We start from the raw sequence: 21,599 nt of genomic DNA on the forward strand, positions 1-21,599 counted from the left end.
AATGAAATCTTTAAAAAAAAATTTTAATAACCTGAAAACTGGTCTATACTTAATACTTTCTGGAATTACACAGTCTCTAATAACTATTAGCTAAGGCTTATATGGCTTTTTTAAAGTTGCATATGTTATTATATTATACATTCTACATCAATTGAATTGCCCCCTCAGCAGTACAACCATTTGACAGTCTTTGCAGGATTAAGATACTACATCTGAAAACACCTCTTTCCTATAAATATTTTACCTAAAAATAGTTAACAGATTCCACTCTGATTTGTATTTACTTTTTTCCAATCAGGCCTCTTATATAGTGTTCTTATACATGGAAACATAATGCTGCTTCTATAGGACATCATTTCTCAAGAAGAATTAAGAGTTGTTCTTCAATATCAACTTTAAATGGATTTCTTAAAATTCAGTTAACCTAGGGGCGCCTGGGTGGCTCAGTCGTTAAGCGTCTGCCTTCGACTCAGGTCATGATCCCAGGGTCCTCAGATCGAGCCACACATGGGGCACCCTGCTCCGCGGGAAGCCTGCTTCCCCCTCTCCCACTCCCCCTGCTTGTGTTCCCTCTCTCGCTGTGTCTCTGTCAAATATATAAATAAAGTCTTAAAAAAAATTCAGTTGACCTGTAAATTCTTTCAGTAGAGTGATGTCTTTATTTCTAATGTAAGAATCATTCATAGCCTTTAATTCATTTATCAAATGTTTATTGCTCATCTACTATGAGCCAGACATACATACTAGGCATGGATACAGTGAGGCAATCAGACAGGGCCCTGCCTTTGTGACTGCACAATCTAAAGAGGAAGGCAGACACTGAACAAGTGATTGTAAGTGAGGATGAATGTCACAAAGGGGAAATTCTAAGTGCTTCAGAAATGTGTGATGATGACCAAAAATGTGTGATGACCAAACATGGATAGCAGGGGTAAGGAAAGCCCTTCCTGAGGAAATGACATGTCAGGGAAAATCTAACCAGGTGAAGGAAAAGACTAATCAAAGTAGAGGAAGCAGTAATGTGAATGCTCTGAAGCCAGTGAGAACAGTACACTTGAACTAAAATGTCCAGTGTGGCTAAAACATAGAAAGGGGAGTGCGGTGCAGATGAGGCTGGAAAGAAAGGCAAGAATTAGATCATACAAGGCCTTGGAAATCCTGTTAAAGATTGCAGACATTTTTCTAAAAGTTGCAGAAAGCCATTGAAGAATTTTAAACAGAGGAGTTACATATAAGACTTGTGTTTTTAACATTTAACTATGCTACAGTTTAAATGGACTGGACTGGAAGTGGGATGGGTGAATGTGAAGAGACTGGTTTAAGAGGCTACTGTCCATGTGTAAGGGAAATGGAGAGGTGGATACTTTGGATGTTTTGGAAGCAGACCCAACAGTGTTGTTGATTTATTAGATACAGAATTTGAGGAAGGAGCAGTCAAGAAAAAATCTTGGGTTCCTGTCTTGAGAAATTGTATAGAAGGTCTACTGAGAGGGAGAACATTGAAGGAAGAGCAGGTTGAGGGGGAGGAGTGTATGAAGACGTGAGTTCAAAATTAGACATGTTTTTGGAGTGCTGGAGACACAAAGTGGAGATATTAAGTAGGCAGATACTAGGTTTGGAGCTCAGAAAACAGTTCTTAAACCTTGAGGTAGGGATTTTCTACATACAGGGGACAATTGAGGCTCTGGAGGATGATATCACTTATGGAGTATGCAAAGTCAGGGAAGACAAGGGTATATGACTGAAGTCTCAACCTCTAAGATCTACAGGGTTGTATAGAAAAGTATAAACCAATAAAGGAAACCCAGGAAAAATGGTGGGGTTGGAGGGAGGGACTGTGTGGAGGAAAATGGGAGAATGTGATACCAAAGAAACCAAGGGTAGAGAGAGTTTTGAGAAGGGAGTGAGAAGCAGCTATGTTGAATCCTACTGTTGGGTCAATTTAGATAAGATCTTTAAATGTCCATAGTTTTTAGCAACATAGAAGTGATTATCAACTTAGCAAGAGGGGCTTTGGATTCTCTGTGTAAGTTAGATGGCAATGGGTTGAAGAGAGAAGGGGGAAGTAAGGAAGGGATGTCAGTAAGTGTGAACGGAAGGAAGAAAGGGGTACAGGGATTTGGAATGGTAAAGAACAGCCTTTTTAAATGATTGAAGAAATGTGTACACAATTCAGTACTGATAGAAAAGAGCTATGGAAACACAGGAAAGAGGGAGGGCTCTATGAAGATCGGAAGGAATATGAGATATATGGCAAATTCTGCTAAGAGCCCACCTGACAATCATTCTTTTTCCACGCCCCCATTATCCCTTGCTGCCAGAGTTTCCCCATTGAGAGGGGAAACTGCCAGACACTTATTTTTTCAACCTCCCCTTCCTTGCAGGGCCTCATGGGAAGGGAGGGTGGCACTTCTAGGAGGAATTTTCCTAATAAAAAGAGACACATGGAAGAAAGCACAACCCTTCTTTGCTGTATGTGGTTGTGTGCATATGATGCCTGGTACTGCTGCAGCTATCTTGTGGCCATGAGGAACGACATTGCCAACACTCTGAGAATGACAAAATGGAATATGGAAAGCACTGGTATCTATGATGACACAAGTCTTGTGAGATAATAACTAGGACAGTTACTGTAAGTCAAATGTTGCTTATTGTACACACCACGGTTCTAAACAAGCTGCAATGGGATCCAGAGCACAAGCAGAGGAGATACCCCTTCCATTTTAACAGGAAGAGGGGGAAAAATATAACTTTAGACATAAATCCATTCGTAAGTTTCAAGATACCCAATATTCACAAGAAGGTGGATGATTCAGTGCCAGCCCTTTACCATTGCTTGAAAAAGAAGTCAAAGCTGGCTTGGTAATATCACCTTGAAATATAAAGTCCTACACCTGCTTTTTTAACCTCCCCCCCACCCGCCTTTTTTTATTCCATAGAAGCTTGCACCTCTTTACCACCAGAGGAGGCTATATGACTTACATATTGCAAAGCCATTTATATAAAAAACATGTAAAGGGAAAATAATATTCTCTGTTTTTGTTTTTTCTTGAGTGAAAGAGGGAAAAGTGTAAAGAAATTAAAATGATTATACAAAGGATAATCACTTGCCTATAGACCAGTGAGAGAATAGTTACGATATAAGGCTTATAGATGCATATGAATTTAAAAGGAGAGAAGGAACATTTGAATATATTCCAAACTTCACTCACAACAATCAAATTTTCATGAGTAAAGATGGGATGGCATTCTTTTCCCGCTTCTCATAGAGATCCAGGTGAATAAGACCAATAAAAGTGGCAGTCACTCTATTAACAAGGCTTAAGGCAGTAATGTAAGTAATTAAGCCCATGGACTCTGGAGTCAGGCTTTCCTGGCTCAATTATACAGCCAACAGTTACTGTGTGACCTTCGGAAATTTCTTCACCTCTCTCTCACTTCAGTTCCCTCACTAGTAAACTGGGATAAAAATAGAAACTCTCCTTTTAGGGCTATTGTCATAAAATAGGGACCTTCGTAAGTGTTGAGCAAGTGCTAGGCACATAGTAATTAACTGCTTTATACATGCTAGCTATTATTTCTGCCTGCCTGCCAAAACCATACTTAAGAAAAATAAATGTGTGCCTTTCAGGATTCAAAGCATTTGACTCAGCTAGATCATTTCTTCATTTAATTACTGGACAAATATTTGTTGAGAAAGGCCCTGGTAGGATCTGAGAATGTATTAGTAAACAAAAGCAGTAGTCATTTTTCCTGCTCTGAAAATTACATGCTGATGGATAGAAAAACATTAAGCAACCAATTGACCAATTACTCATATAATTACCATTGTGATTAATGCTTCAAAGAGAAAGGACAGGATATTATTAGGGTTAATACTGGCAGAAATGACTTAGTCTGGAGGACTGAAATAGGGAGCTCTAAAGGAAGAGCAGGCTACCTGAAGGAAGTGATATTTGAGGTAAGATCTGAAGTGTGAGCACAGATTAACCAGAAGTTGGTGTAAGGTGGCAAGAACAAATGTTCCGGGCAGAGGGTAAGTTACATGGGGAAAAAATCCTCAAATTTCAGTGGCTTCACACAAGAAAGGCTTATTTCTCATTCACTTCACAGACTATGCCAACCAGAGGTATAAAGGGGAGTTGGTGCATGGGGCTCTGCTCCGTATAGTCAAGAACTCTTGAATCTTCCCATCCAGTGGCTGCTCCTTTTCTTGACACCCTGGAGATCTCCGTTAGATCCTCCACATGCAGCCAACAAGCAAATTTCAATGTCTACAGATCACCTGGAAATCTTTGTTAAAAATGCAGATTCTGATTCAAGTAGGTGTGAGGTTGGACCAGAGATTTTGCACTTCTATCAAGCCTTCTGATGATACTGATAACAGCTAGCTTCTAGCCCCCACTCTGATTAACAAAGACAAAAGAAATGTCTCAGAAGGTTTAGGGGCCAGGCATGTACTTCTGCTCACATTGTAGGCTAAAACTCAGTCACATGGCCATCTAGGTGCAGAGGGCAGGAAATCCTAATCTGGCAATGTGCTGGAGAAGAGAGAGACATATCCACCTCCTCATAATTTGCTGAAAAACTAACTGATCTCTGCCATAGATGGGGAAGAACCCGTTTCTGGCAGAAGATTACCACTGTACAGAACTCTGGAGACAAAACAATTTGGCATGTTTGTGAAGCTTAGGGAGGTCCAGTGTGACCAGAACCTAGGAAGGGAGAGGGCAAGTGCCAGGTAAGCCTAGAGAGGTTGGTAGGCAAGGGTCATAGCATGCAAGACCTGGGAGGTAATGTTAAGGATTTTGGACAGTGGAAAGTCACTGAAAGGTATTAAACAGGAAAGTGACATGATATGATTTGTGTTTTAAAAAGTTCACCCCAGGGCACCTGGGTAGCTCATTTAGTTAAGCATCCAACTCTTGGCTTCAGCTCAGATCATGATCTCAGAGTTGTGGGATTCAGCCCCATGTCAGGCTCTGCGCTGAGCAGGGAGTCTGCTTGAGATTCTCTCTCCCTCTCCCTTTCTCCTGCTCATGCTCTCTCTCAAATAAATAAACAAATAAATCTTTTTTAAACATAATAAAAAAAAAAAAAATGAAAAGTTCACCCTGATTGCAGAGTGGAGAGTAGATGGTGAGGGCAATGAGGAGAGAGCACTCAGAACCTATTGCAGTTGTGCAGGTATGAAATGGCAGGGGTCTTCAGACACTACACTGCTCTCCTATGCTACCAAAGATAGAAGACACGTTGACTGTTCTACCCCGCATGTCTGCATATTTTTGAGCTTATACTCTCAAATCATACAATCCATACTTCTTTTTTTAAAGATTTTATTTATTTGACAGAGGCAGCAAGAGAGGGAACACAAGCAGGGGGAGTGGGAGAGGGAGAAGCAGGCTTCCCGCTGAGCAGGGAGCCGGATGCAGGGGCTCGATCCCAGGACCCTGGGACCATGACCAGAGCTGAAGGCAGATGCTTAACGACTGAGCCACCCAGGCGCCCCATCCATACTTTTTTTTAAAGTCAACTCTACACCCAACATGGGGTTCAAACTCAGGACCCCAAGATCAAGAGTCACATGCTCTACTGGCTCAGCCAGCCGGGCACCCCTGTATAATCCATACTGTATTTGCAGTCTTCGTCTAGTCAACATGTCTACTGTATATAAAATTTTACTGGACATCAAGGATGTATGAGATGTTATCAGTTTTTAGGACAGTGTTGTCTGATAGAATTTTCTGCAATGGAGGGAATGTTTTATATCTCCTCTATTCAGTACGGTAGCCACTAACCACATGTGGCTATTGAGCATTTGAAATTTGGCTAGTGCAACTGCGAAACTGGATTTATATTTAATTTAATTTAAATGTAATTCATTTACTAGCTACATGTATCTAGTAGCTACCATTTTGGATAATAGAGCTTCAGGAGTTGGAATAAAATGGGAGGATAACTAGCAATTCTTGGCAGTACTTATTTATTTATTTATTTATTTTTAAAGATTTTATTTATTTATTTGAGAGAGAGAATGAGATAGAGCATGAGAAGGGGGAGGGTCAGAGGGAGAAGCAGACTCCCCGCTGAGCAGGGAGCCCGACGTGGGACTCGATCCTTGGACTCCAGGATCATGACCTGAGCCGAAGGCAGTGGCTTAACCAACTGAGCCACCCAGGCACCCGGCAGTACATATTTAAAACCAAATAAGTCACATAATACAGAATAAACTGTGTTAGGGGCACCTGGGTGGCTCAGTCGGTTAAGTGTCTGCCTTCGGCTCAGGTCATGATCCCAGGGTCCTGGGATCGAGCCCTGTATCAGGCTCCCTGCTCAGCAGGGGAGTCTGCTTCTCCATCTCCTTCTGCCCATCCCCCTGTTCATGCTCTCTTGCTAATAAATAAATAAAATCTTTTAAAAAAAGAATAAACTGTGTTACATACAATTAAGAAAGGGATACAGAGTTTAGGGCACAGTCTCTGGAGCTCTCTGTCTCTCATTCTCTCTCTCTCAAATAAATAAAATCTTAAAACTGATGAAAAGACTTATTAGCTTGTTTAATCTCTCCAAGCTTCGATAAAATGTAGCTAGTCATACTGACCTCCATGGATTATTTTAAGAATGAAATGAGATCAGGTATGTAGTATAGATACACAGAAACAATACAACTACAAGGAATTCTGTGCAATGCCTGCTTCCTCTCTTTGTTCTCTTCCTAATCCCATTCTTCTGGATGTAAATGTGGCTGGTGGAGACTCAGATCACAAGCCCTATCACAGCCTTGGTCTTCTGAGCAAAGGGAAGCTAGGAATTGAGTCATCCTGGCCACTCTTTTGGGGAAGAAGGACTTGTAATATGGGAATTTCCCCAAATATAGAAATATAAAGGATATTCAAAAGGTGTCCAAATTTGACAGATGTCCTCCACCAAGAGTGATGTTTTGGTGACAGTGGAATATAGGATAATGTAGACCACAATTAAAGAGGAATAACTCATAGATATTTGTACTGATGTGATACTGTGGGGGCCAAAGTATAAAATGAATACTTTATTGGCTCTCATCCATGTTAGTTGAAGATGCTTGTTTCTTCTGTTTACATGTGGGGTAAATGACGCTAATGATGTGTCAGAGCTGCATGATTTTCAACTACTCATAGGAATTTTCTCCTCACCTGGAATAATAATAGCCTCTTCCTCTCAGGACGTCCAGGCAAGTCCCAGTTCTAGCTATGTGCTTGGAGTTATTTCTCTGAAAATAGGGATGCCTTAGTGCTTACTCCAGGTGTGGTCTGAGTACCAGCAGCATCATCGACTTGAAGTTTGGTAGAAATGTGGGACTCTTAAGCCCTATCCCGGACCTACTGAATGAGGATCTGCAATTTAAAAGATTACCCAGGGGAAAAATTACCCAGGGGATTTGTATGCATATTTTGTTCCACTTTCTCTTGTGACCAAGCAGCACTGCTGTAGCTCCAGTCATTAAGGAACTGAACTAAGTGCCAAGACAGCCAGAGCACGGTATGTGAATCATCCTTCTACTCCAGCTCCCTGCCATCTCCTGACATCACTTAGTAGGAGAGCTCAAGACCAGCAAAATGACCATGGCTGGAAGCTCGGGTTCTTCTGGTCCTCTCTTTGTCATGAAGCAGTCAACAAATATTTGTTGAACAACTAACAGGTGCTTGGGAATAAAGCCACAAGCAAGACAGGCAAGATCTCTGATCTCATGGAATTTATATTCTAGTGGTAGACAGAAAACAAAGAAAATACCTAATAGTGGTAAATAATATGCAGAAAATTGAGATAAAATGATATAGAAGGTTGTGAATGGTTGGCTAATAAAGATCTCTCTGCTGGGAACACCTATATGAGAGATAAAGGAGTTGGCTCGGCAGAGTTCACGGGAAGAGCATTCCAGGTAGAGGGAACAGCAAGTACAGATACCCTGGTATGAGGTAAGATCAGAGACTAGACAGGGCTAGATCATGTAGTAGAGTTCTGTAAGCCAAGATAAACATTTGCTATTTAATACTAGAAAGCCATTGAAGGATTTTGGCAGGGGAATTATATTTTAGGTCATTCTGGGGATGTGAGGACATGGGAGCAAGAGTGCAAGCTGGGAGACTGGTTAGGAAGGTCGTTTCAGTAGTTCAAACACCAGATGTTGATAGCTTGGATTGGGTGGGGGTAATGGAAATGAAGTGGTCAGCTTCAGGAATTGGTTGGGAGGCAGAGTCAATGGGACTTTTTTTGTCTATTTTGTCTATTTGTGTTTGTGGTAAATTGTTTCCAAAATTGGTTGCTGCCACATCTTTCATCCTACACGCCTTTTGGCCCCCTCTCTCATCAAGAGGTGGATTTTATTTCCTCTGTTGTGGGCTGGCTCCAAGACCTCAAGAAGAGAGTGTCCACGTAGAAAACTGAGGCATCATAGTGGGGAGTCAGCCCCTGGACCTCAGATGTGAACGAGACCATTTTGGAACTTCCAGCCCAGGCCATTCTGAGCTGAGGGCAGCTAATTTCAGGTAGAGAGGAGCAAAGCCACCCTTTTTGAGGCTCCCCCAATTCCTGACCCATAGGATTGTTGCTTTAAAGCACTCAATTCTGGGTGGTTTGTTAAACAGCAAGAGATAACTGAAACAGTCTGGGATTTTTTGAGGGGTATTGGGAAGATTATGTAGCTAATGATTTATCTATTTCAGTGCTTCCCCCTCCCTTTGCAAAGAACCAACTTCTGTTTTCTGATTCAGAAATTCCTACCGTCTTTTCATTATACATTTCCAATATTCTTATGCTGGTGAAATCAAACCAAAATGATTCCAAGCATAGACACTAAAGGGGAAAAGAATTGATATGCAATATGCAGCCTGAGCATATGTAGGCATGGGCTAGATTAAAGGGCAACCATACCTGCCTGTTTCTAGACTGGTGAAGGGCTACATATAGGCTGCATGTGTTCATGTGAGCTCTGGTTTTTAGCATCAACTCATAAGGCTTCTAGAATTCCAAGCAACGTGGGGCTAGATTTGAATCATACCAGCATGCATAGAGCCCCTTGATGCTACTGCCATACTGGACCCTAGCAGGAGATGGGAGTCTGTGCTCTCTGCTTTTGAGGACTAGACATACTGTATTTCATTATGTGGGCAGGTAGTATACTGGGAGAGGGGATCTGGCCGCCTTCACAAAGGCCCTGTGGCTGGCCTCTGCTGAAGTCTTAAACTTGCATTTTTTCTGTTGCTGATGACATGTGGAGAACCCAACTTTTGCTGCTGCCTGAGGCTGGCTTTGACTCTTCTCAAGCCACTCAGGCAGTGTGGGTTCTACTGAGACCTGTGTTTCCATACTATTCCCAAGCTGCAGGTCCCTCCCGGTGGGATCAGAACAACAATGGCTAGCTTGGTTGAGGGTTCAGACACCTATTCTGTCAGTTCGGATGACAAGCTAATTACTGATTACTGCTGGCACCATGGCAAATACTTTGTGCTCTAGATTCACAAACACATACCCAATATATTCGTGTTCTTCATGGACCAAGGGCTCAAAAATATTAAGCTGTATCCTCAGCTTTCTAATACATAAAGTAGCAGAAGTGGACCAAAATTTATAAAGTGACCTCTATCGTTCCCAAAGAAGGGGCTGATGGAGCTGCTATTATTGGCATAGGTAAGAATGGCCTGTTTTATTGGCAAAAGTAGTATCTGTCCCTAAATACAGCCAGTGCTCTGGGAGAATCCACAGCCAACGCTGTGGGACATCTGAAGTTGTCTTTAGAAGGTTTGAAGTCTGGGCCAAATCACATCTTAAAAGCTTCCTGTGTGTGCTTCTTCCTCCCACCTTTTTTCTGTAGGTGAAATCAGATTCTAGAAGATCAAAAAGAACAGGGGAATATAGTCTAGGGAATGTATGCATATTTTTGTATGTGGGGGATTGGCAATATTACCATGTGATTGTCAGGGAACTGCAGTGGTGGTGGTGGGGTGGCTAAGACCTGACTTCACAATAGCTTTGCTCTGGTTTCTGACCTATTTTCTCTGGGCAGGGTATACCAAGTGTTGAAAGAAAAAACAGGTTTTAATGTATAGCATGGTGACTATAGTTAATAATACTGTATTGTATATTTGAAAGTTGCTAAAGAGAGCATGTTTTAAAAGTTCTCATCATACATAAGGGGCATCTGGGTGGCTCGGTCAGTCAAGCAGCTCTTGATTTGGGCTCAGGTCATGATCTCAGGGTTGTGAGACTTAGTCCTGTGATGGGCTCTGCTCTGGGTGTGGAGCCTGCTTAAGATTCTCTTTCTCCCTCTGCGCCGCAACCCCCCCCCCCCCAACCAGATGCGTGGGCTCTCTCAAAAAAAGTTCTCATCACATAAAAAAATCGGTAACTATATGAAGTGATGGATGTTAGTTAGACACTGTGGTGATCATTTTGCAACACATACAACTATCAAATCATTATGTTGTATACCTGAAACTAATATAATGTTGTATGTCAATTATATCTCAATGAAAAAAAAAACAAACCACTTAGGTTTACCAGGAATCCTATTACAGGAGTTAAATGTTCAGAGAATTGAAATAAACCAAAAGGTTGTGGTTTTTGGTCTCCATCCCCCATATATGACTGAGTAATAATTCTTGCTGCAGTGCTGTCCCTAACTGTGTATCCTCTCCTTTGACTCTCTCCAGTCAAAACTAATAAAAATTCAGCTGGCCTTGGAAGTGAGGCACTTTCTTACTTCTTCCTCTGTGCATGGCTCCTTAATCTGAGGCATGCTCCAACTTCTCCCAGGAGTAAAATCTTCAACATCAGGATGTACCAGCTTGCGGGGAGGCCTGGGATTCCCTGAGACCAAGTGGGACTTTGCAAAAGCTTTAGAGTGAGTGAGCATCTGCGCCAGAGTCTGGTAACACCTGTTGATCTTGAGTTGCAAAGTAAACCCGTAGTCTGGGCTGGAAGCAAACCAGGCTCCAGGCAAGTTGCAGATGGCAGACACTCCCACCTTTTGGGTTTCACAAGCAGTTTGTGCTTGGCTAACAAATGGAAAAAGCTTTCTATAAAGCACTTGAGCTAAACTGGACAATGGGGTGCTCAATATATTAGCTAAAACCACGGATTCTTTGTCCAAACAAACATAATGTTCTATTTTCAGTTGTCTGACTTTAAGTATATTCATACTGAAAACCGTCTTTAATTAATTGGTATTAACTTTATGATAGAACAAAATGACATGAATCATACCCACAGCAATCACTCCCACCGAGAAAGCGATGTTTTGTAGGACTTTCGTAAAACTAGTGGTTTTACTGTCTATCATCTTTTGTAAATTTAAAATTGAAATCTTCAAGACGGGTTAAGTCTCCAATACTGATACTCATTTAAAAAGGTGTTTTTAATTTACAAAAGACAAAATGGGTCTATATTTGTAAACATTTATTCTCTTGAACTGAAAAAGGCTTGCATCAGCACACATTGTACAGCCTTGCAAATTACACAGAAATTGAAAAAAAGTTCCTTGTTCATAAGTGCAATGAATCTTTGATGTCCAGTGATCCGCTGCAAACAATGAAAACAAATTATAAACCACTTAAGAAGTTTCCAGCACTCATCAAATGCATTTCCTTAGGTGACAAAAAAATCCACAAGGAGGGGAATGCAAAGTAAGTGGCATTTAGTTATCAGAGGGACACTTAAAAAAAAAAAAGTGGAAGTATTTTCTTGCCTAAAATGATTCCTATTCCCCTTTGAATCTAAGTGGTTTGATTAAGAAGTGTTAAGAACATAATTTACTTTACACCTAATGTTCATACTACCTAAATGAATAAGGAAAACACCTTATGAGAGAGCTCTGCGTTTTCTGAAAATTGTTTCTATGTTTAGAGATATAGGGGAAGAGTAATCTTCTATTTGTGGGCTCTCCTTAGGTACCCTCCAGCCCCCCCAAAAGATAGTACATGGCTTTGACTTGGTTATTCCACTCCTGCATTCTTTTCCCCCCAGATTCTATGTTGGCTCACATTGTGCTGGCTGCAAAAAAGAAACACAGGCTGCAACTGGTTGTAATCATTTTGAAGAAGACTTTGCTGTACAATAGAGCTTTGGATCTGATACAAGAATTCAGAAATATAAAACAAAATAACTATAAAAGTTAGGAGGCATTTGAACAGCATTTCCTCAGAAAAAGCTGCTAACTCTGTATCATTCCGATGTGGATTCCTACAGTCATTTGGGGTGAAATGTGTAATTTTCCCCCTTTGCTGGATCACTGGCCTGTCTTCAAAAGCTATAACGCCATGACCACACGTCCTAGGAGTCTCTATCATGTTAACAGAAGCTCCAAATACCAAGCCAATTAAAGATGGGTGAGGACAGGGGAATCATAAAGGCCAAGGGTCCAAGGTGGCTCTGTTACTGAGAACTTGCCCTTTCCAGAATGTGAAAGTCATAGTGCTTCTTGCTCGTTCTCAGCTTAAACTTGTTAACCGAGTTAATTTGTTTCTTCAATGCATTCTGTGCAGCTGAAATGGAGGGGAATGTGGCTAAGACTGTATATGTGGAGGCCAAGTCACTGGGTTTAGAGCGTTCAGGGTTGACGGTGTTGTCCCCGCTGCCACAGCAGAGGGGGTGACGACGCAGCTGGGGCTGGGATTGAGGGTCCCGGAGCCACCGGATCTTGGCGCCAATTTTAAAGAGTTCCCCAAAAAGCTTCTCGGCTTCCATGCGAGTTATTCCATCTGGTAGTTCAGTAATTTCCAAGACTTTCCCAACAACTAGAATGGAAAAGGTGTAGAATTAATAATCCCTGTTACCAAGATGGTGGGCAAAAAGTACTGAAGACCCAAATACGACATAAGAAATGAATGGGATTTTTGTGAAACCATTCAAACCCACAAAACTATAATTATGGCCATCTTTTAAATCATTTCTACTTACCCCTAAGGCAGGGGGTGTAGAGCTAATGGTACTAAATTACCCGTCTCAGTCTTGACTGACAGTTGTACATAGAAAACACAGCATTGTATAGTGGATTCTCTAAGTTAGGTGTGTTATCTTGGGCTGTTTCCTGAATTTCCTGTTCCCATTGTAAAATAAACGTAAGAGCACTTGCTGTAACCACCCAAGGCTGTTGAGTGCATACCTGAACGCCCAACTGCCAAATAAAGGCAGTTATTTGTTCATCAGACTATTTCTGCGTGGGTGTAAGGACTACTTCCTTTCTCCAAAAATAGGGAGGCAAAGAGTGTCATTCTACCTGTTCTTTTCACACATAACTTTTTCCTTTGGTCCCTTCATCCTTCCTAAATCCACCTGACCTTACTGTACTCTGAAATCTGAAAATGAGACAATTAAAAGAATCTATTTTAAGAGCCCTACATTACAGATGGCATAATTTCTTGTAAGGTTGTGCAAGACTTCATGAAGCGGAAAGCCCATTTATGTTTAAAGACTGTTGAACTGGCCAACAGTTTGCAGAACCACATCCAATTGCCTCTCAGGGACATACCTGCTTCTCCTGCACCAAGGTCAGTGGATGCAGCTTTTTTAGCTTGTTTCCTTCCTCGGTTTCCATGTCTGTTGCCAGATTGACCCTGAAACCCCACAAACAGATGAGAAATAAGGTTCAGTGCTGAAAAATGTGACTGTAATATTTAGACACTTAACACCTAAACATACTCAGTCTGGGTTTTGTACTTCAGCAGAAAAAATCCAATCCGAGGCTCCTGTGGCAATGGCATTTCTGTCCCTCACTATGACCAGTCACTTGTCTTTCTTAAGCAAGGGTGCCCTGATGCCCCAGCCACCCTCTGCCCCCTTTTGGAGAGCGCTAGTGCATGACTGCTCAGGCAAACAGCACACCACCTTCTCCTTTGTCTGTTCTCAGTGGGGCCAGACCCACACTCAATGCAGCCAGATGACACTGATACATCAGCTGGCTGAGGCACACAGGTCTCCCTTTGCAGTGCCAACGAGCGGGCCCAGGGCCCCCTACACTCTCTGCAACCCAAGTATGATGTTCTGCCAACAAAGCCTAGGTCGTCAGACAGCTAGCTTTCACACCTGTTGGGCTGGAATGTGTCCATGCAGAACAGCAGGAGGGTTGTACTGCAGAGGCTGGCCAAGTAACGGATATCTGGCATCTCCTGAAAGTCAGGAAGAAAACATTTTTACATTGTTCTCTGCTCATTTATCAAAGTACTTTCCAAAGTTTTCTAAATTGTCCAAAATAGTTAAGATGACTAGGGGAAACACATTTCGTAGAATAAAAAAAATGTAGGTACTGACGTATTTTTAAAAAGGATTAAAAGTGGCGCCTGGGTGGCTCAGTTGTTGGGCGTCTGCCTTCGGCTCAGGTCATGATCCCGGTGTCCTGGGATCGAGCCCCGCATCGGGCTCCCTGCTCTGCAGGAAGCCTGCTTCTCCCTCTCCCTCTGCCCCTGCTTGTTCCCTCTCTTGCTGTGTTTCTCTCTCTGTCAAATAAATAAATAAAATCTTTAAAAAAAAAAAAGGATTAAAAGTTTCCATTTTTCCTTTAAAGAGCTGGGGTAAATTTATGAGAGGAATAAAGACTAACAGTGGCTATGAAGGAAGGTAAGCGGTGGGAACTGGGTGGAAAGGGGATAGGATGGAGAGAAAGTTCCCTAATTTACCTTAACATTCGATATGAAAGCCTTCAAAATAACTGTAATACCCATTCCACCCACTTGAGATGCTAAAATCCACATTTTCTATGATGATTAAAAATTGATATAACTTACATTTCAGGAGAAGGAAAAAACCCTGGAAAAACATTAAGCTCTCTATCTCCCCAAAGTTACTGCTTTTTAAAAAAAAGTATTCTTAATTTTTTTTTCAGTAATCTCTACACCCAATGTGGGGCTCAAACCCACAACCCCGACATCAAGAGTTGCATGTTCTGATTGAGCCAGCCAGGTTCCCCTCCCCAAAGTCACTATTAATTACTAAAAATATATGCATGAATACATTTATATACACTCATTACATTTTTTATTTATTTTTATTTATTTTTATTTATTTATTTATTAAAGATTTTATTTATTTGACAGAGAGAGAGACAGTGAGAGCAGGAACACAAGCAGGGGGAGCGGGAGAGGGAGAAGCAGGCTTCCCGCCGAGCAGGGAGCCCGATGCAGGACTCGATCCCAGGACCCTGGGATCATGACCTGAGCCAAAGGCAGATGCTTAACGACTGAGCCACCCAGGTGCCCACAAACATTTTTTTAAAAGTTCATTTATTTTGGGGAGCCTGGGTGGCTCAGTTGGTTAAACATCCGACTCTTTTTTTTTTTTTAAGATTATTTATTTACTTGACAGAGAGAGAGACAGCGAGAGAGGGAACACAAGCAGGGGGAGTGGGAGAGGGGGAAGCAGGCTTCCCTCTGAGCAGGGAGCCCGATGCGGGGCTCGATCCCAGGACCCTGGGATCATGACCTGAGCTGAAGGCAGACGGTTAACGACTGAGCCACCCAGGCGCCCCTAAACATCCGACTCTTGATTTCAGCTCACATCATGATCTCAGGGTCAAGCCTGGCATTGGGCTCCACACGCATGCTTAAGATTCTCTCTCTCTCAAGAGAGGAAAAAATAAAACAAGACAAAACCAGAGAGGGAGACAAACCATAAGAGAATCTTAATCATAGGAAACAAACTGAGGGTTGCTGGAGGGGAGGGGAGTGGTGGGATGGGGTAACTGGGTGATGGACATTAAGGAGGGGACGTGATGTAATGAGCACTGCATATTATATAAGACTGATGAATCACAGGCCTGTACCTCTGAAACCAATAATACATTATATGTTAATTAATTAAATTTAAATTAAAAAAGTTAAAAAAAAAGATAATGACATTGGGGGAAAAAAATTCTCTCTCCCTCTCCCTCTGTCACTCCCCACCACCTCTGTCTCCCTCTCAAAAAAAAAGAAAGAAAAAAAAGGAAAAAAAAAAAGTTCATTTATTTATTTATTTTTTTAATAATCTCTACACCCATTGTGGGGCTTGGACTCATGACCCTGAGGTCAAGAGTTAAGCTCTTTCAACTAAGCCAGCCAAGTGCCCATTACAAAGATTTTTATAGTCTTAACCAATGGGTATATTTATACTTTAGGTCTTGGGTCTGCTCTTGAACACTCTTTAAAGGGATTAATAAATGCTGATGGTAAAAACCTTGTCCTGGAGAATAATGTTTTCATTTGTTAATATTCTCATTTTAGGGACGCCTGGGTGGCTCGATTGCTTGTTTCTGACTCTTGATTTGGGCTCAGGTCTTGATCTCAGGGTCCAGGGATTGAGCCCTACATCGGGCTCCATGCTCAGCAGGGAGTCTGCTTGAGGATTCTGTCTCCCTCTTCCTCCCGCCCCTGCTCACACATGTGCACTCTCTCTCTAAAATAAATAAATCTTAAAAAAAAAATTTCTCAGGGTGCCTGGATGGCTCAGTCGGTTAAGCGGCTGCCTTCGGCTCAGGTCATAATCCTGGGGTCCTGGGATCGAGCCCCACGTCCGGCTCCCTGCTCAGCGGGAAGCCTGTTTCTCCCTCTCCCTCTGCCTGCCACTCTGCCTACTTGTGCTCTCTATCTCTGTCAAATAAACAAATAAAATCTTAAAAAAAAAAAATTTCTCATTTTATTTTTAACCATAAGTTCCCCAATTCAGTACATTCTGTATTTGGAGGGGGATTATGCATAGGTGCTAGAAAAGCACTTCAGAGAACCATACGTCCCTTCTCCTGAAAGCTTCCTAACAGACAAAAAGCAAGGTGTAGACTTCTCTCCACTCCATGGAGCTCTTTTCAGATGAACAGTGTGAAGGTGCTAGGGCAGCTCCCTGGCAGGACACACCTGTGACACACCTGCTCTTTCCCAAGCACTATTTGAAGGGCAGATATGCCATGGTGGCTTAATGCTGAGATCAGAGAAGCATGAAGATGCATAAAAAACAGTTTCAAGAAAGTCAGTTAAGTTTACATCATGGAGCAGTATTCTTTTGAAATATGGAGATGAGCTGTAGACAGCAGTAATCAAAGACCCCTCCTTATAAGCCATGCTATGTGCTCCTCTTGGGGCATTCATACTAGACCATGCATCCCAATATTACTATATTGCCATATACTGTTTAAATTTAAGGTATGTGGCTTTGTAGAAAATTTGGAAACAGAATTACAAAGGAGGAAATAAAAACCTGTCTGGTAATTCTATCACTTCTAACATTTTGGTATGTATCTTTTCAGTCTTTGTTCTACATATGTGTGCTTGCACATATGTACATGTGTGTATTTTATAAGTCTTTTTTTTTAAAGATTTTATTTATTTATTTGAGAGAGAGAGCATGAGTGGGATGGGGGAGGGACAGAGGAACCTGAGCCGAAGGCAGATGCTTAACCAACTGAGCCACCCAGTCACCCCTATAAGTCTTTAAAAAATTGAGATATAATTTACGTAAAATAAAATGCGTATCTTTGGTGTTGGGTCTGATGAATTCTAACAATTGTAAAAGTCCATGTAATCACAACCCAAAAAAGACAATGAACGTTTCCATCCCCTGAAAAGTTCCCTCAAGCGCCTTCACAGTCAATTCAATATCCCATCCACATTACTACCTGATTTCTAACATCATAGCTTAGTTTGCCTATAACTGGATTTCAATTAATTAGAATCATATAGTAGGTCTTCTTTTTTGTGTCTGACTTGTTTTTTGCTTAACCTGACTCTGAGATTCATTGATGTCACTGCAGTCAGTTTGCTTTGTTCAAATTGTTGAGCAGTATACCACTTTAAGGATACATTACAATTTGTTTATCTAATAGTCTCCGTTTGGTGGACATTAGGTCGTGTCCAGTTTGGGCTATTATAATAAAATAGGTTGTTATATATGCTGTGGTACAAGCCTGCATAGACATGTTTTCATATTTCTTGGGTAAATACCTAGGAGTGGAACTGCTGCATTGCAAGGTAAGTGATTAACTTTGTAAGAAACTCAAATCTTTTTCTAAAGTGGTTTTAAAATTTTACACCTCTACACCAATGTGCAAGAATTTTAGTTGCTCTGTAACTTCACCTACATTCAGTTGTGTTAATCTTTTTGATTATAGCCATTCTAGTGGGGGCGAAGTGATATCTCATTCGGATTTTAATATTCCTTTCCCTAATGAATAATGAATGATGTTGCGCACCTGTTCAAAGGCTTGCTGGACATTTGTATATCTTCTTTTTTGAAATGCCCACGTAACTTTTATTTTTAATTAAAAACATTTTTTTAATTAAGTAATCTCTATGCCCGATGTGGGCTCAAACTCATGACCCCAAGATCAAGAGTCACATGCTCTACAGACTGAGCCAGCCAAGTGCTGCCTTTTTAAATTGCAGTATAGTTGACACACAATATCACATTAGTTTCAGGTGTACAACACAGTGACTGCACAACTCATGCGTTATGCTATGCTCACCGCAAGTGCGGCTACCATCTGTCACCATTATAATACAACTGAGTATATTCCCCTATGCTGCGCTCCCCATCCCTGGGACTTACTCATTCCATAACTGGAAGTTTGTATCTCCCACTCCTCTTTATGTAACCTGTTTTTTTGAAATCACTCACTGTACTGTGAATATTTCTTCTAACGATTCTTTAAAAATGATTTGTGGATAACTGCATAGTATTCCTTATACAGATAAACCAAATCTAATCCTTACTGATGGACATTTAGGTTGTTTTGCATTTTTCTGCTATAGACCCAAACTCTTCTGTGGATAAATCGTTGTGTGCATTATCCTTAGGATAAATTCCAGAAAATATAATTAATGTTTTCCGTATTATTTTAGAATCATCCATTTGCTGTTCCTCCAACTAGACTGAGGGTCAGTGAGGGTGAGGACTTCACCTTATTCATCTTTGTATGTCAAGGGCACAGTGAGGACTCAGTAACTGCTGAATACACTTTTGAATAACCTCTTGACATATACTACTCTGATATAAAAATTAGAAATAAAAAACAAATTTATAGCATTGCCTATTACTACTATAGAGAAATGGAGTCTAAAGATAGTAAATTATGGTCATTTTAACTCTATCACATAAGTAATTATTAAATGGAAGTAGTTACTAAGATAGTAATTATTAACTAGTGATGAAACATCAAGGTTAGGACAGTATATGGTAATAAACACATATGCCTGGGTGGAGGTGGAAATGCAGTCCTGTGGAGAACTGAAAACAGTACCAAGGGGAATCACAAAGTGATTGGGAAGGGATGTCTTTTATCTTCAATTTTTAATTTTTTAAAAAAATTTAATTTCAGTGTAGTTAACATACAGGGTTGTAAGAGTTTCAGGTGTACAATACAGTGATTGCACTCAACACCCGGGGCGGGGATGCCCTACAATCCTCTGAAGCTGTGACTAGTTTCGTGCACTTACCTTGCCCTGGAACGAAAGGTCTAGAAAACTGAGGTATGATGGAAAGGGGTGGTCCAGAGGGACGGACAGTTTTGAGGGTGGTCAGCTGAGCTGGTGCTGGCGACTGAGCTGGTGAAATAATGGGACTACTGAGTTGAGGGCTGTGCTGTAATCACATCAAAAAAGCAGGTTAGCATTTTAGTCATGCTCTTTGCAAATTAACTTTTGGACAAATTTCTTATTTTTTTTCTGATTACAAATATGTATTTATTAAAAAAATTAAAACAGAAATTTATAATTTTCAACTTCTGAAGATACACACTGGAAGATTGTTTCTATGCATATGTGTCCATATGTCTATGTTTTACAAAAACGGAAGTAGACTATACACCCTATTTTTGAATCTTGCTTTTGTACCTGGACAATAATATTGTAGATACTTTTCCATGACAAAAAATATCCATTTATCTCATTCTTTTTGTCATGGTAACTGTTTAACATTTTGTTTTTAAACAATTCATCCCTAAAGAACAATTACCAAAAATAGTACAAAGAATTCTCAGATTTCCCAAATGTTATTTTCTTATATTTTTTATCTCTCTCTGCATACTTTTGAATCTTTATCTCTCTCTGTATATACTGTTACTTTTTTCGTTTGAGAATGAGTTGCTTACAATACCCCCATCCCAAAATAACTTAGTGTCTTTTTCCTAAAAACAAGGACATTCTCCTATATAATTAACCAGAGTAGGATCATCAAAATCTAAATAAAAGTGATTCTACTCTGTATGTAGTGGAGTGTTTAAGAACACTTGAAATAAAGATGCTTCTAAGAAAAGTCCTTAGAATTATCAAAGAATTATCAAAATCAGGCAATTAACAACACAGCAATATTATGTAATCTATAGAATTATTCAAATTTCACCAATTGTCCCATTAACATACTTTATAACAAAAAAAAAAAAATAAAAAAAAAAATCTCCCTTTTTAGTCCAGAATCAAATGGTGCATTTAGTTGTTATGTCTCTTTCAACTTTTTTTTTTTTTTTAAGTAGCTTGGGGCTTGAACTCACAACCCTGAGATCAAGACCTGAGCTGAAATCAAGAGTTGGATGCTTAACTGACTGAACCACCCAGGTCCTCCTTTTTCCTTTTTCTTTTAAATTGGGAACACAGACTTAGTCTTTTTTCTCTCTCATGACTTTGACATTTTTGAAGGTCATTTTGAAGATCAGTTATTTTGTAGAATGTCCCTCAATTTGGGTTTGCCTGCTGCTTCCTCATGCCCAAATTCACAGTGCACATTTGGGTAAGGACTACTAGAGAAGGGACGATGTGTCCTTCTCAATGCATCAGGAGAGGGAACTTGAGGTCCACGTGTCAACACAGTCCTGGTGATATTTACTTCCATCACTTGGTTAAGGTGGTGTCTGCCAGGTTTCTTTGTTGTGAAGTTATTATTTTTTCTTTTCTCGTTATAAGTGTCTTAGGGGGAGATCATATTTTCTGTAAACAGAGAATTTTACTTCTTCCTTTCCAATTTGGATGCCTTTTATTTCTTTTTCTTGACTAATTGCTCTAGGTAGGACTGCCAGTACAATGTTGGCTGATATGTACCCTTTAAAATCTACTGAGATTTAACTTGCGGCCTAACATATAGACAGTCTATCCAAGAATATGTCCCATGTACACAGGAAGAGTATAAATGTTGCTGTTGTCAGGGAGAGTGTTCTCTACACCTCTGTTGGATCTAGTTGGTTTGTTGTGTTTAAGCTTTCCATTTCCTTACTTACCTCTTGCCTGGTTGTGGTATCCCTTATTGAGAGTAGGGCATTAAAGTTTCCAACTATTATGTGACAGTCTGTTATCAGGTAAGTAATTATTAGGTTCATATAATCAGGTTTATAACTATTTTATCTTCTTGCTGTATTGAACTTCTGTATCTTGAAAATTTTTTGGATCTAGAGACTTACTTTGTTTAATATTAGCAATAATAACCCCTATTCTCTTTTGGTTACTATTTTCATGAAATATCTTTTTGCATCCTTTCATTTTCAATTGATTTGTGTTTTTGGACCTAAAGTGAATCTCGTAGACAGCATATAGTTAGATCGGGTGTTTTTAACCACTCTGCCAATCTCTGTCTTTACAGTTAAAAGAACTACTGATAAAGAAGGACTTACCTTTGTC

General features: G+C 40.5%; 1 protein-coding gene across 11 annotated transcripts in view; it reads right to left on the minus strand.

Annotated features, from left to right (window-relative positions):
• Positions 1 to 11,418: 11,418 nt before the first annotated feature.
• The window catches only part of R3HDM1 (R3H domain containing 1), a 197,596-nt gene continuing 187,415 nt past the window's right edge, over positions 11,419 to 21,599 (minus strand). For all 11 annotated transcript variants that reach the window (XM_032411256.1, XM_032411309.1, XM_032411285.1 and 8 more), the window contains 4 exons: positions 19,431 to 19,575; positions 14,059 to 14,141; positions 13,505 to 13,589; positions 11,419 to 12,770 (listed from right to left, as the gene is read on the minus strand). In XM_032411256.1, coding sequence (XP_032267147.1) covers positions 12,409 to 12,770; positions 13,505 to 13,589; positions 14,059 to 14,141; positions 19,431 to 19,575 — 675 coding nt within the window. In that variant the 3' untranslated portion in view covers positions 11,419 to 12,408. The remainder of the gene's footprint in view (positions 12,771 to 13,504; positions 13,590 to 14,058; positions 14,142 to 19,430; positions 19,576 to 21,599) is intronic.

The sequence above is a fragment of the Phoca vitulina genome, unplaced genomic scaffold (assembly GCF_004348235.1).
Source record: "Phoca vitulina isolate PV1807 unplaced genomic scaffold, GSC_HSeal_1.0 scaffold1, whole genome shotgun sequence".
Taxonomy (NCBI): Eukaryota; Metazoa; Chordata; class Mammalia; order Carnivora; family Phocidae; genus Phoca; species Phoca vitulina.